The sequence below is a fragment of the Eptatretus burgeri genome, chromosome 15, assembly GCF_056783735.1.
Source record: "Eptatretus burgeri isolate ZD-2024b chromosome 15, Ebu_testis_v1, whole genome shotgun sequence".
Classification (NCBI taxonomy): domain Eukaryota; kingdom Metazoa; phylum Chordata; class Myxini; order Myxiniformes; family Myxinidae; genus Eptatretus; species Eptatretus burgeri.
Window position 1 is genome coordinate 49,624,634 of NC_140975.1, and position 15,542 is coordinate 49,640,175.

A 15,542-nucleotide genomic window follows, 5' to 3' on the forward strand; every position below is an offset into this window, starting at 1 on the left:
AAGCCAAAGTCTTGACTCGTGGGTTGCGGGGGAAAAATAACAACACACATAAGGCCGACTCGTGCGATGTTAAATTACAATTGTATACTCTCTGCCTTTGCTTTAACCGTTTGAGTGATGAATTTTTCCAGCATGCAAACTGAAAATATGGTATATTTTCAGGAAAACTGAATAAAAGGTAAAATATTTGTTATTGTGTCGTGTGAAGGAGTTCTCCACCTAGTATACCACACACTACATATTGGGGAAAAGCTCAGGTCATCAACAATAATTTTTCAGACACAAAATCAACATTACCCCACTCAGTTTTAAAAATGTGCACTCGAGACCCCACATTACCCCACTCGAGACCATTGACCATTTTATATGTTTAAGTATCACTGGACAAACTCTCTACCGTCAACATCATCTGACATCTCATTGGACAAACTGCTTTTTGAAAACTCCAAATTACTTCCTGAAAACTCCGAAACGCTTGCGGTACAATCGCTTGAATCGTTGCTTTTCCGTAATCACTCATGCCCTCTCCTTGATGTCACCATTTAAAAAACACATGTGAATGAAACCACACTCCACAAGCCAGAATTCATTTTGGCCAATAAACGTCGACCTTACATACAAGCTGGAACGTAATACATTCTAAACCAATCATTGAAGGCCATGCTGAACACAGCCACATGCCATCGAATGTCTGCTGAATTAACACCAGGTGGGGTTGACTCAGCCTGTCATCCTTCTGAGGTTGGTGAAATGAGTCCCTCTTCATAGTTGTGCCCCAACAAAATGATAGCTACCTGGCAAGCATGCTACCATATGCATGAAGAGGATTACTGAGTCCCTCTTCAAAATCTCCCTAATAATTGTTAGGAACACCAATTATTCCATAATGTATGCTCTCTCTCCACTCTCCACCTTGGGTTCATACATGTCTGGCTTCATTGGATTTACAGTACCTACCACAGCATTATTGTGACAATAAAATTCCACATCGGAAAACACTTCCACAGATTCACTTCCTGATGTCGATGGTTCTGAAATGAGTCATTCTGCCATTTCTTAGTGCAGCTCACCGAAACTGTGCGTTGAGAACGCACAACAGAATGTCTCCATTGCAGTACTGAAACAATCATTCCTGGGATGGCGTCACAGATTGTGGAATCACCTCGGGTTCTGTCCAGAATTTTTAACGCCTGTTTCGGCCAGATTTAATTTTAATGCCTCAAGAAACTGAAACAGCACTCGCCAGAGTGCATACCTCCATCAGGCTGAACAGTTTACTTTTTGTATCCCATTGATAGGCTGGATCTGGATCCGGAGCTTATAAACTAAAATCGAATCGGCTTGTTCTTGTCACCGAACCAACTCATCCACCAAGTTTTGTCATAACTCGTCCACATCCTTTTGAAATATCATGCAATATATATCGTTTTATGATTCCTTGGATGCTTATATTCCCATTCCAGTCATTTAAATAGTCATTTTGGAATCCGTGTAGTCCCACAACAGCTGGCCTTGTGAGCAATCTCGTAAGAAAGTAATCTCCCTTCAATGGAACCTCCTTCCAGAGGCTGTTCTATCTCACGCTTCCCTCCAGGGTTAAAGTGAAGCGGTGCACCGGCATCTCTTGTTATTCCCATTTCTGACCTATGGTCTTTATTACTCCCATGAACCTTTCCTAACCCAAACATGTTATTTTCTTGTTATTTTCACTTGTTATTTCACTTGTTAAAACTTGTTATTTTCAGTGTTTCATCTGCTCCTCCCTTTCCTCTTACATTGTTCATTTTTCCCCTTGATGTTTGTCCCACTATCTCGTACTTCCGTGAGACTCACTCCCATAAAGCAGAGAAAACAAAAGCCTGCCTTGCTAACCAACCAGGTATATAATTAATCAACCAAAGGCTCCCTGGCAGGTTTTGTGACATTTATTAATTTATGTTGAATTGGAACAGCTCTGAGTTGTTGGTGATATATTGAAAGGAGAATCGGTGTTCTACTGTAACCTCTGCCACCTAAGGTGGTCGGAGGTTATGTTTTCACCCCTTTTTGTCTGTCTGTCCATTTGTCTGTCTGTGAATACGATATCTCAAAAAGTTGTGGATGACAAAACCAGGTGGATGAGTAAGTGAGGTGACAAGAACAAGCCAATTTGATTTTGACTAAGGTCTGGGTCCAGATCCAGCCTATCAGTTGCATACAAAACGTAAACTGTTCGACCCGGCGGAGGTACGCGCCCTCCCGAGTTCCGTTCTAGTTTTATTTGAGGTAATGCATTGTAGTTTTAAAGGTATTTCAAATAACAAAAATAACCCTATTTGGTTTTCCAAAAGCAAAGCAGGCATCCAGTGATCAGTCAATGAATATGCTTTCACAGAAACACTCTCTTCTAACATATTGGTGAAACAAAATTGTAAGGAAACAGTTTTGTTTCAGCCGTTGATTAAACACGAGCAGATTGTTTTCAGAAACCCAGACTCCGAGTAATCTGACAAGATTATGATGTGTGTAAATATAAATGTCTTGTATAATCTATGTCGTTATCTAGTTCCGTCAAGTTGTGTCCCATAAATAAATGGGACATGTAGTTATCTTCTGGTGACATGCGTGATCAGATTAATCAAAACATCCTCATCCTGCATTGCTTCCTGAACATGACGCTTGGTTGTCGCCTTTCCCCCATTCATCCAGCACAGGCAAGGTCTCACTCTTCCTTCTCTTCCCTCACCCATTCCCAGCAGAGTTGATTTCCCCAGACTTTCATTTTCTGTTCGCATGATGTGTCTTTCGTATCACAGTTTTTGCTTTTCATATCCCTGCTACTAATGCACTGTCCATAGTGGTCTAATTCCTTCCTTTGAGCACTTATTTATTTGTTCTTCTTGCAGTCCATGGAATTTTAAGATTTATCTCCAACACCACATTTCAAAACTGTCAATCTTCTTCATTTCTTTCTTCTTCACTGTCCATGACTCGCATCCATACATTGCAACTGGAAATTCCAGAACATTCTCCAGACTTCTTATCAGACATATCATGTGCTCCGACATCCCCATTTCTTTCAGCATATCAATTTATGAGCAACACAATCGAAAGCATTACCAAAGTGTCTTCTATATTATAAAGCAGTAGTGTCTGTCCATCTGTCTGTCTGTCTATCCGTCCCCGAACTACTCCCTCAGTTTTGGGGCAAGCCCAGTCAAACCCTCTGTGGAACGTTTTGGGATCCCAGCAGATGTCTTAAGGTGGGTGGGAGGTTTCATAAATACCTCAAAATACATGTGGTTTATTCTTTCAATTCCTACGAAGCTGTTCCCGATCCGAAGTAAACACAATCACGAGTTCGGCAGAAACATTCGCTGGTTTGATAATATCTCAATACAATTGTGATTTTGAGTTTCCACCCGAAAGAACGATCCCACATTTATTCATTCCAAGGTTTGTGGGAGGTTCCATAAATTTCTCAATTAAATTATGATTTTAATTTTTGATCCGTACGAAGTGCGTTTTACCCGCCCTCTCTCGCCGGCAGATTCGTCTGAATTGGGTGTCACGTGAGAACGGCATCAACATTCGTTTACCGAATGAGTGTTTGTGTTTTGTTATATTAATGGTATAGTATCTGTTTCATGCTGTGTCGGAGTGGTGACCAGTCCAGGATTGCACACAGAAGCCAAGGAGACTGCTTCAGCAGGACCAACACTCTGCACAGAGTATGGTTCCAATGGATGGATGGATGGATTTGTTCCATGGTCGGGTTGTCAGCAAATAAACCGTCTCCCCAGCCAGGTTTTCTGGTGAGGAGGGTGTACGACATGGACACTAAGCAGGATTAAAAATATAACCTGTCAAAGGGCGGAGGAGCTCCGAGTGAGCCAACGGCCATCCATATCTCGTGCCCAACTGTGTCTGCGGACATCCTCCTGCAGTTGGGTTGCACTTTATTAGGAGGTTGGTGGCAGGATTTGCACTCCGGCCACCGTAAAACCCTTCACTCCACCAAACACAAGAAAACCACAAAGAAAATTGAAAACCCACTCCGTGGGAGTACCTCCTGTGCAGCTGCCCTCCACAGGGAAGCTCACCGGATGACGGGATTAGGGCAAAGTCTTCAGGACCCCCAATCTTTGATGATAGAAGGAAAACCACGGTGTAACCTTCCTGGGTTAGATTGTGGTAGTGTGTCGGGGTGGTGCTGAGGTGTCGTCAACCAGATGGCGGTCTTCTTTGGTTAACTTGTGGCAGTCCCTTCGGGTGGGTGCCTGGAATGTCCCATCACTCAGAGAGGATGATCACCTGTCTCTGTTATCATCTGAGCTCAAGAGTTTGAACATTGGTATTGCAGCTCTCTCTGGGGTTCGGATACCAGATAGTGGCAAGATCATGGTGGGTGGTTAAACCGACTATTGGTCTGGTCGCTCTGATGGTTACCATGCCCAAGGAGTTGCTGTAGCTGTGTCCAATAAGCTGACTCCAATGATAATAATTGAGGTAACTCTGGTCAATGAACATATGATAAGATGAAGGATTCTTCACTCCTGGGGTGTCGTTTCCCTGGTCTCTGTATATGCTCCGACTAAGACAAGTGATCTCACAATGAAGGACGCATTCTATGCCACACTCGAGACTGTGGTTGATCAGTGCCCTCGGTGAGATACTCTTCCAGTCTTGGGGAATTTCATTGCATCAACTGGAACTCATCGGGATGTTCATGAGATGTGTGTTGGTCCCCATGGGTCTGGAACTGTGAACCAGAATAGCACTAAGTTGCTTGACTTTGCAACAAGTCATGGACTTCAGGTGGCTGGTTCATGGGTTCAGTGCCCACAAACTCATCGCTGGACTTGGTATTCCAACACTGGCATTGTGGCAAATGACATTGACCACATGCTCGTTGATTGTCGCTGGAGGATGATCCAGAACTGCAGGGTCTACTGGAGAGCTCAGTTCTTCATTGACGACAACAGGCTTTTGGTAGCAACTCTTAAGCTGCACCTTAAATCCAGGAGAATGGTACCATTCCAGCCGAGGCTGGATGTTGGCAAGCTCAAGGATGAGAGGGCAGTTGTGGAGTTCACGAACAGGCTGAGTGGGGATTTGGGGGTCTGAGTGCTTTGGGGAATCCTGAAGAGTTGTGGAGTGCCTTCAAGCCCACCATACTTGATGTTGCTGGTGGATGTCGTTGAACTCCCCGCATGGCGAAGAAGAATTCTGTCTCTCAAGGGACACTCGAGACCATTGATCAGAGTTTCAGGGCCAGGCTTAATGGCAGAGCTGAGCTGCTCATGGAGTTGAGGCGTAAAACTATACGTGTGCTGAAGGTTGGACAAGGAAGCCTATGTGGAAGGAATGTATTATGACGTAGAGCATCACCTGTGGTCAAATGATTCTCGTCCTGCTTACAGGGGAAATCATGCATTGGATTCCTCCAAACCCATCCCACGGTGTACTGCAGTTAGAGTGGAGGGTGGTTTGCTCTTGACAGAAGAGTCCAAAGTGAAGGCCCGCTGGGCCGGTTAATCTGAGCGGCTGCACCAGGCTGATCCACCAGCTGTTGAGTTAGATGTCATCGGTGTTACTATCCCTATTGCTGACCTTCCAATCAACTGCTATCCACATTCTTTTGTGGAAACACGGGCTGCGGTGAACCGGTTGAAATGGGGTAAAGCTCCTGGGATCTGTGGCATCCATGTTGATACTTCTTAAGGCTGGTAGAAATGCTGTACTTATGCCATTGCATGCAGTTCTCTGCTATGCCTGAACACAGAAATGTGCAGTATATATATATATATATATATATATATATATATATATATATATATATATATATATATATATATATATATGTATATATATATATATATATATATATATATATATATATATATATATGTATGTATATATATATATATATATATGTATATATATATATATATATATATATATATATATATATATATATATATATATATATATATATATATATATATATATATATATATATATATATATATATATATATATATATATATATATATATATATATATATATATATATATATATATATATGTATATGTATGTATGTAGGCCTGGTGTTGGCGCAGTGGTTCAGGCAGTGGCTTGGGATCCAAAAGGTCCTGAGTTCAAACCCCATTGGGCCACTGAATTAATACACCAGGGGGTTGACTCAGCCTGTCATCCTTCTGAGGTCGGCGAAATGAGTACCAGTATACTGGGCCGGTGTATACCCCGGTTAAAATAGGTGTACCATATCCCTGTGTCGTAAGAGGCGACCAGGGTTGCGTCAGGAAGGGCATCCGGCGTAAAACATGTGCCAAATCACTATGCGGATCATAAGGATGATCCGCTGTGGCGACCCCTATTGGGAGCAGCCGAAAGAAGAAGATATATATATATATATATATATATATATATATATATATATATATATATATATATGTGTGTGTGTGTGTGTGTGTGTGTGTGTGTGCGCAGTATGTATATATATATATATATATATATATATATATATATATATATATATATATATATATATATATATATAATATGTATACCGTAAAATTCGGACTATTAGCCGTAACTTTTTCCCTCAACTTCGACCTCTGCGGCTAATATAACGATGCGGCTTGTTTATGGATTTTTCTGATGTTGCGTGTTTTCCCGATGACGCGTTCAGGTCAAATCAAGTTGTTGTCATCAGTCTCAAGTCTATGTTTAGATTCATCTGAGGTTTCAAAACTGGTTTTGACTCTTTGTGAATTCAAAACTCACTGTAAAACTCCTCTTCCTGCAGAAAGTCAATTAATTTTCCTGCCTCAGCGCAGAGAGGTTATTCTTCTTATTTGGATCGACGTCGTTATTTATCTATATGGTATTTATATTTACGTTTATTACCTTGCATTGTTAACCGAAACTTGAAAAACCTAGAATGAGCGAGGTAAACCACAGATGAGCTAGAAAAAGTTCAATCCACACCCCAAGTGTGTTCCCTGATCGCCGTGGCTGTTTGTGTGTTTCCGACCTCAGAATATATTTAGAGAGAGATTGATTTGGTAAGAGTACGGTATGAAGAAGCAAGAGGTCCACACGAGGAATTCAAAACTCACAGAGGGACGAACTTTCTCGCTGCAAAAAGTCAACAAAGGCTTTCAGAGGTCGGAAATGCCGATGGCCCGAACTGGAAGACGGTGAACACACAGAGGGTGGATGGTCGGGGTGTTTCTACTGTTCAGATTAGACTCAAAGCAAGGTCGATCACTTTTTGTGCTCATTTTCGGACGTTTTTGCGCTTGTTTTTTTGTGCAACATTTGCGGCTTATAAACCAGTGCGGTTTGTGTGTGTTTAAATTACAGATTTTTTTTTTAATTTAGGGGGTGCGGCTTTTTTAACGATGCGCTCAAACCGTCCGAATTTTACGGTACTGCACATAAATAAATATCTAAACTATACAAATATGTATATATATTTATATATATATATATATATATATATATATATATATATATATATATATATATATATATATATATATATAATTTGTACAGTTTAGATATTTATGTATGTGCAGTGTATATGTATATATATATATATATATATATATATATATATATATATATATATATATATATATATATATATATATATATATATTTGTACAGTTTAGATATTTATGTATGTGCAGTGTATATGTATATATATATATATATATATATATATATATATATATATATATATATATATATATATATATATATATATATATATATATATATATATATATTTGTACAGTGTTCTTATTTTTATGTGTGCTGTTTCTATACATAAACATATATATATATATATATATATATATATATATATATATATATATATATATATATATATATATCTATATCTATATATATATATATATATATATATATATATATATATATATATATATATATATATATATATATATATATATGTAGCCTGGTGTGTTGGCGCAGTGGTTAGGGCAGCGGCTTGGGATCCAAAAGGTCCTGAGTTCAAGCCCCGTTGAGCCACTGAATTAATACACCAGGGGGTTGACTCAGCCTGTCATCCTTCCGAGGTCGGCGAAATGAGTACCAGTATACTGGGCCGGTGTATACCCCGGTTAAAATAGGTGTACCATATCCCTGTGTCGTAAGAGGCGACCAGGGTTGCGTCAGGAAGGGCATCCGGCGTAAAACATGTGCCAAATCACTATGCGGATCGGATAATCTGCTGTGGCGACCCCTAACGGGAGCAGCCGAAAGGAGAAGAAGAAGATATATATATATAATATATGTTTTTTTTTTTTAACACGTTATCGAGGCTCATATGACAGCGGACACACAATGGACAACAAGGGGGGGCATGAGAGAAGAGAGGCGGGAGAGGGAAGGACAAAACAGTGGGGAACAGAAGCAGCAGGAGATCTGTGGAAGGGAGAGGGATGGGGCGGGGAATACGGGGTACACAAGATGGACACCGCAGGGACTTTCAGAAAGGAAAGCAGGGAATTTGAAGGAGGTGGGTGTGGGGTGGATTGACGGGGGTAGAAAAGATCAAGGTTTTGGATGGGGGACGATAAGAGGTGGTGGTGAACAGCGGTTTTGAAGGTCTGGAGGGAAGAATGGGATTGAAGAGAGTGTGGGAGTTTATTCCAAAGGCTGGAAAAAATTTGAATGAAAGAGTGAAGGTGAGCAGTGATTCGTGATTTTTGTAGTTTTACCAGAAGGGAGTTGCTGGCGGACCTTGAGCGCTCTGCGGAAATATCAGGGGGACAAATCGCAGACAGAGCAGGTGGGGCAAGACCAGAGAAGAGACGGGAGAAGACAGAAAGACCACCGACCTGCTTGCAGTGAGAGAGTGAGAGGCCCAAAGGCTCAGCCTCACCGCTGGAGATACCAATGATCTGAAATGCCTTGATTTCCACAAGTTGATGTCGAGAAAGGTGAGAAACAGGAGCACCAGCACAGAGGGGAGAGCAGTTCTCCATCAGGCTGCGGACGAAAGCTTTGCATGTGGTCAGGAGCTCAGGTGGGCAAAGGAAGGACTTTGCACGATGGAGGATTCCCAGTTGGCTCCTTGCTCTGGAGGCCAGGTTGGAAATGTGGCTTTTCCAGGAAAGATCATAGCAGATCATAATAACCAGAAGCTTGAATGAAAGGACTTCTTCCAGAGGATTGTTGAGAAAGTAGTTGGGGAGGGGGGGGGTTCCAAACGGTCCTTTCGGAGGGACATATTGAGAGTGTGATATTTATCAAAATTGAAAGACAGGCTCCACATGTCGGACCAGATCGTGATTTTAATCAGATCTGCAGTGAGCAAAGGAGATGCTGATTGCCAGTCTGAGGGATGACAGATGGTACGGCAGAGGGTGGAGTCATGAGCAAAGAGATAACGAGGATTTTCCAGAGAGTCTGAGAGATCATTGATGAAAACCAGAAAAACAACAGAGCCCAGAACGCTACCTTGAGGAACTCCAGTCTGGACAGGAAGGGGGGATGAAAGAACTCCATTTAGGGGCACACATTGGCTGTGACAGGAGAGGAAGTCTGCGAGCCATGAGTGGAGATGGCCTTGGATACCATAGGAATAGAGTTTGGTGAGCAGGGCAGGGTGCCAGACCATGTCAAAGCACGTGATAAGTCTCAGGATATGGCTCTGATTTCATGTCTGGCATTGAGTAACTCCACCCATTGTTGGAGAGCAGCAGCAACATATCCAGGGTAGAGTGGCCTGGTCTGAAACCAAATTGATTATTGGAAATCAAGCCATTGGAGAAGAGGAAGTATTTCATATCTGAAATTTTATTTAATATATTTAATATATTCAGTATGTTTATATATATATATATATATATATATATATATATATATATATATATATATATATATATATATATATATATATATTATATATGATTGACTCCTAATCGACTCCACCTGGGTGTGGTCGATTCGGTGAGAGTTTATTGTCTATTCCCTCCATTCACAGGTGAGAGATGTGGGTGGGTCTTTCTTGATTTATACATTGACTGCTTTTGACTTTTGCTCGTGGTACATGCTTGGGAGCCTCATTGGTATGCATTACTGTCCATGCTATCGCCGATGATCTGCCAACAAGTGATGAAACTGGTCCGGTAGCTGAGGGGGTATGTAGCATTGGGATTCTCATGTGTGTGTGCTCTGTGTGAACGTCTTTGTAGTTGTTGAGAAACTCTCGGAAGGGTTTGAAACGATGTAGCACTTACCTTGTGTAACTCTTCTTGTGTTTCTTTACGCATCCTCTTCAGCTTGATGAGTGTGGGAGTGGTCAATCAGTTCTATATTATAATCCTAGCCACCTGAGTGTAGTCAATTAGGTGAGAGATGATTGGCTATTCCCCCATTCACAGCTGAGAGATGTGGGTGGGTCTCGATATGTATCTTCGGTATGTATATATATATATATATATATATATATATATATATATATATATATATATATATATATATATATATATATATATATATATATATATACATACACACACACACACACACACACACACACACACAGGTATGTATTTTTTTGTTTGTTTTTCTTTTGAATGTTCTTAAGTTAATGTACAAAAGTTCTTGATGATTAAACTTGCAATGAAGATTTAACTTACCGGTTATTACTTCAGACAGGTGCCTTTTCATTGACACATAAATGTTACAGTTGTTACACCTACATTGGTGTTGCATTGTTTATGCATATTAGCCACGGTCTAAATTAAAACTTCTGAATTCTAGCACACATTCCTAATTGTAGCCATTGTATGTGGGAGCTTTTCAAATCAGCACACCCACAACTGCCCTTCTAAACTGCCACCTGTGGGGGAACTTTGTCTTGGGTTTTCAGTTGAATTTCTAAAATAGCAGCTGCCATTTTCATCGCACATATATCCTTTCATCACCACCTTTTCCTTCTTTTAAAGATTCCTTTCTGACATTCCTTCTCAGATGATTCATCCTACCTTTAGAAGTACTTTTTTTCACAAGTGCCCCATACCCTTGCAAACTACAATGGATAATTTTATTCAACCTATTCTTTGATATAGCTATTGTAGCTGACTGTGTGATGACAGGACAGCTCAATTGTAGCTATTTTACCTTTTAGGTGTGTCGTCTGACTTCACTTTGTGTAGAAAGACAATCTGACTTCAAATTGTTGCCTTGATGATTGGTACGCAATCAATTTGATCATAGAGCACCGCATCTTTTAAAATGGATACTACGTTAGCTGTCCCACTTGCTAGCATTTCAGAACCTTTTCAGCAGAATGGGTCTTTGCATGTTCAGACCATCATCAAATTTCAAATTCTTAAGTTTTTCAGCACCATCAGAAAAACACTGCCGATTAAAACATCATGATGGGCACTATATTCATGGTCCCCTAATCATTGTTTTTGTCAAATGAGAGAAAAGGGAAGAGTCCACTGTGAAAAATGTGATTTGGGTTTGCACCTCTATATTCATCTTATTGTATGAAAATGTGTCTGTGAAATGCAGCAATTTAAGTTGTGATTGCCACACACAAATTTCAGTTTCAGAAAGCAATTTTAGTTTCTGGCCAATTATATATGTTGTTTTTGAATGGAACAACATTTCGTTTTCATCACGACTATAATCTTCTCTCGGTTCTCTGCACAGCTGGAACAACCTACATCTTCGGAAAGGGTGGTGGGCAGATCACGTACACCTGGCGGCCACATGATCGCCCAAGCACCCGTTCCGATCGTCTTGCCGTTGGCTTCAGCACCCAGCTCAAGGATGCGGTGATGGTACGAGTTGACAGCGCTGCCACATTGGGAGACTTCATCCAACTGCATGTGGTGAGCACTGTGATTCTACGTGGAGAACCTTAAGAAGTTATAAATGTTTGAAGCCGTTCGCAACATGTTTGTAATGACCGATTTTACGGCAGGTCTTTCCATTGTATTCTCATTTCATTTAAATTCCCTCCATATAATTGCTCTTCTTTTCTCACCTGTTATTATTCGGCAGCATAGTATTTTTTTTTACTTCTTCTTTTAGTCCATGGATTGAATACTGACAGAATACATTTGCACAACATTGTCCAAGGATGCGGTGTCTGCAGAGGGCAGAAAATCATGATGTATCAGCAGGGGCACAGTTTCAATTTCTTTCAACCAGCTGTATCCACTCCTTTCACTCACTTTTGGATGGAGGAGATACAATAGTATGTGTTTGACAATTTGAGAATTATAAGCCTTGAAGCCACAGAAAACCTTGGGAAATTTGCTTGCACGGGGCTATGGTAGGATGGCCATGTTACTTCGTTAAAAGCTTTACTAACCTCAAACTCTGTACTGCTGCTTAATGAGCCAACGTGAATGATGACCCTCCAACGGGAAGCTTGATCAGAACTTCTTCTCAAGGTTTTCCTCCTCTTGCCTTTTTTTGATTCATTATCCATAGTCCATACCTTTCAACAGTTCATATTACATATCTTCACATGCTCAAACTTTGCTCCTTTTAACCTTCAGTTTGATATGAATTTTTACTTTCCAAACATCATTACTCTGCTCGTCTCCTACACTTAACTCCACGTTGTATTTTTCTACCCTTATTACTGCTTTTTCTGCGAGGATCACGGTCTTTTCAGGTTCATTTTCTCCCATGAGATTTTTATTCTGCATGGTATAAATTATATTACTGGAAGTACTTTTTCCATCCATTTTCAAAATTAATCTTTTTTGGCAAATGCAAACAACACGACAACACGGGGAGTGATTACACAGCACCATATGTGATAAATATGTAGTTAAATAATGTTATGCTGAGATCTGAGATTTTAAACTTGTAGTTTTGAGATTGAGGAGCAGCTGTTTGCAGCAATTTTGCATTCTGTACTGTGATTTTTTTTTTTTTAATGCAGCAATTCCCAAGCTTCCTTGAACATGGGTGTTTCATCGTGGGTTCCACACTGGAGATGATATGATGCAAAATTCACATAACATGAGTAAAGAATGTGTTTTTAAGTCATCACTAACTCCCACAGCCCCACAAGCCCCATCACCTTGTCAGGATTATGAGGAGATGTGGCAACTGTCTGCTTTACCAAGTCTCCAATGTGCGTCTTGGTTGATAAAGCACATCCTTAAATGAAGCTATCACTCTTGTCATGCAGCATGATGAGGTTCCAGATATCTCTGTAAACCACCTCTTTGTGATCCTTTTTCAACGATTCTCAATGTCCTGACTGTTTTGCATTTGTGGCTTTGGTGATCTGTGTTAGAGTTTAGCATGATATTTGAGAAATCATCCCTCATCTGGGGATTACGTATGCATATTCTACATCATTTTTCATTGCCATTCCTTATGAATTTTCCTTGTGTGCCACCTGATTGCCTGCTGTGTTACACGTGCTACTCGTTATAAGCTCCCCTTCTCTTCATCAATTCCCACACGACTCCAAAAATTCACCTTAATTATTTTTCTTGAGAGAAAGGATTGATAAACATATTGTTTCTCCATTGCATATCAATCCAATAACCATCTCCATAAATCAGCATATTAACATGGTCTGAACAAAGGTAACCAAGAAATGATGTTTATTTTTTGGACTGATATAATTTGATGAAAAACTCTCAAAAGTAGATTTATTTTCCAAATGTGTACTGGTATCATCTATTTATATAAAACACAGTGTGTATTTGTGTGTTTGTGTGTTTGTCTGTCCCCCTTCATAAGGACGATTTAAGAAGTGTTTTAAAGGCCAATGTTTTAACACAACCATGTGTTTACCATGGTCTATTTCTCTGGATTAAAAAACACTCGAAAAACAGTTTTCATAAAAGAGTAATTACGTCTCTTTTATTGGAAATGTAAACGGTGACTTGCAACTAGGCCTCAAGGGTGGTGTACAGAAGCATTTTAAAAAGTAATAAATACAAGGCACTGGGATGTGCAATTTGCTGCACATGATGCATAACACGCCCAGAGTAAAACGAGTGTTCATGTACGTCCGTAGTATGTCTAATAAATAAAAAACATATAAGCCTACCTGGAGCTAGGCCGAGGCTTCAGACTTTGGCATGCTCACGAGGCTGCACAGTCGAAATGAAACGTCCCAGAAGATAAAGAAAATAGGGTCACATTTGTACATGTAATGTTCTAAAATATCTATTTTTGCTACGAAACATCATATCTTCAAGTCTCCATAAATATTTCAAATAAAATAATTCCAACCCATCATTTTTGACAGTATTTTAGACTTGTGTCATTATATTGTATGTCGAAGAGACACGAGAATAGCCGATTTTATGGAAAATATGAAGAGGCCAACCTCCTTGTCTAAGATCAATGGGCATACATGTATGTGAAAGTCATGACAATGGGTCTACTACTGAGTCATAACATCCAGCTGGTAATGGATTTCCAAGTGGATGTTGTTGCTTTGCCTTCAGAATGGGAGACAATTGTTCCGATAAACAATTGACTGGATGCATCTGCGACCATTGAGGTGTGGGGGCCAGATAGAGCTTCCATGCTGACTCGGCAGTAGGGCTAATGGTGTAACCTGTAAGCTACTGCAGAGAGATGCACAGTCCACACAAACTGTCCTGCATGATATCACAAGGGTTTCCTGGTTTACAAGTGAGGGCTGAGAGGATTGCAAAGATGCACCACTGGTGGTTACCATTTTTGGAGAGCAGGTCCTTCCATTGTATCCTAATTTTGTTTCAATTATTGTGGGATCCTTATATCTTATTTATGAGCAAGCTGTATGTAAAGATGAGCACACACAATGCAACAGCTACGAGAGCATTTCACTCTTAAGTGACAGGAGAAATCCAAGCCAAGGCAATCCAATATCACCTGGCATAATATGTCGAGCTAAGACTTGGGTAGCAGCCACAATCTAATTGTAGTCCAGGTAGGGCTTATGTGTATCTCAATCTGTTTATTACAACAATGCTGTGAGAAGTTCCAAAAGGACATCCATTTCGTGGACCTTGAAAACGCTATGACTCAATCAGCCAACCTCGACTATATAAATGGTCCTCCTTCCTTTAGGCATCCCAGAGGCAATCGTGTTCATTACCTCCGTCACCAAAGGTGAAATCGAATTGATTCGATTTTGGTGAAGATCCGGATGCGGATCTGGATCCGAGAATTATTTAATCTTCATAGTGATTCTTCACCATTGAGCGATCGGGCCAAACATGATATAGTGCTGTATAGCATGATATTTCAAAAATGCATTGGGCCCGATATGTTCTCGTAGATCAGGCATTGTGTGGCAGAGTTATGCGCTCTACCGAGTGCCCTTCTAGTTATCTATGCTTTGCATAATAGAGGTCTTCTTCCATAGGACTGCACAGTCTGATGTCAGAGACCTTCCTCATCCAGCAGTGAGTTAAGTAGGATGTCTGCTTGCACTGATCCTCTTCAAAAACCTTTCAAGCGAGTAGTTCTTAAAGCCATCCACAATTGTTCCCAGATTATTTCCTTGTGGTGC

At 40.4% G+C, this 15,542-nt stretch overlaps 1 protein-coding gene across 20 annotated transcripts in view; it reads left to right on the forward strand.

The window, feature by feature from the left end:
- LOC147012133 (neurexin-1-like) overlaps positions 1–15,542 on the forward strand; it is a 1,392,023-nt gene that overhangs the window by 991,201 nt on the left and 385,280 nt on the right. For 19 of the 20 annotated variants that reach the window (XR_015052060.1, XR_015052059.1, XM_085858522.1 and 16 more), the window contains one exon: positions 11,708–11,889. Coding sequence is in view for 18 of the 20 variants with exons in the window: in XM_085858522.1 (XP_085714648.1) it covers positions 11,708–11,889 (182 nt within the window). In the remaining 2 variants the exon portion in view is untranslated. Of the gene's footprint in view, positions 1–7,210; positions 7,269–11,707; positions 11,890–15,542 lie in introns of those variants that run through there. The other variant, XM_085858523.1, reaches the window with a different exon arrangement.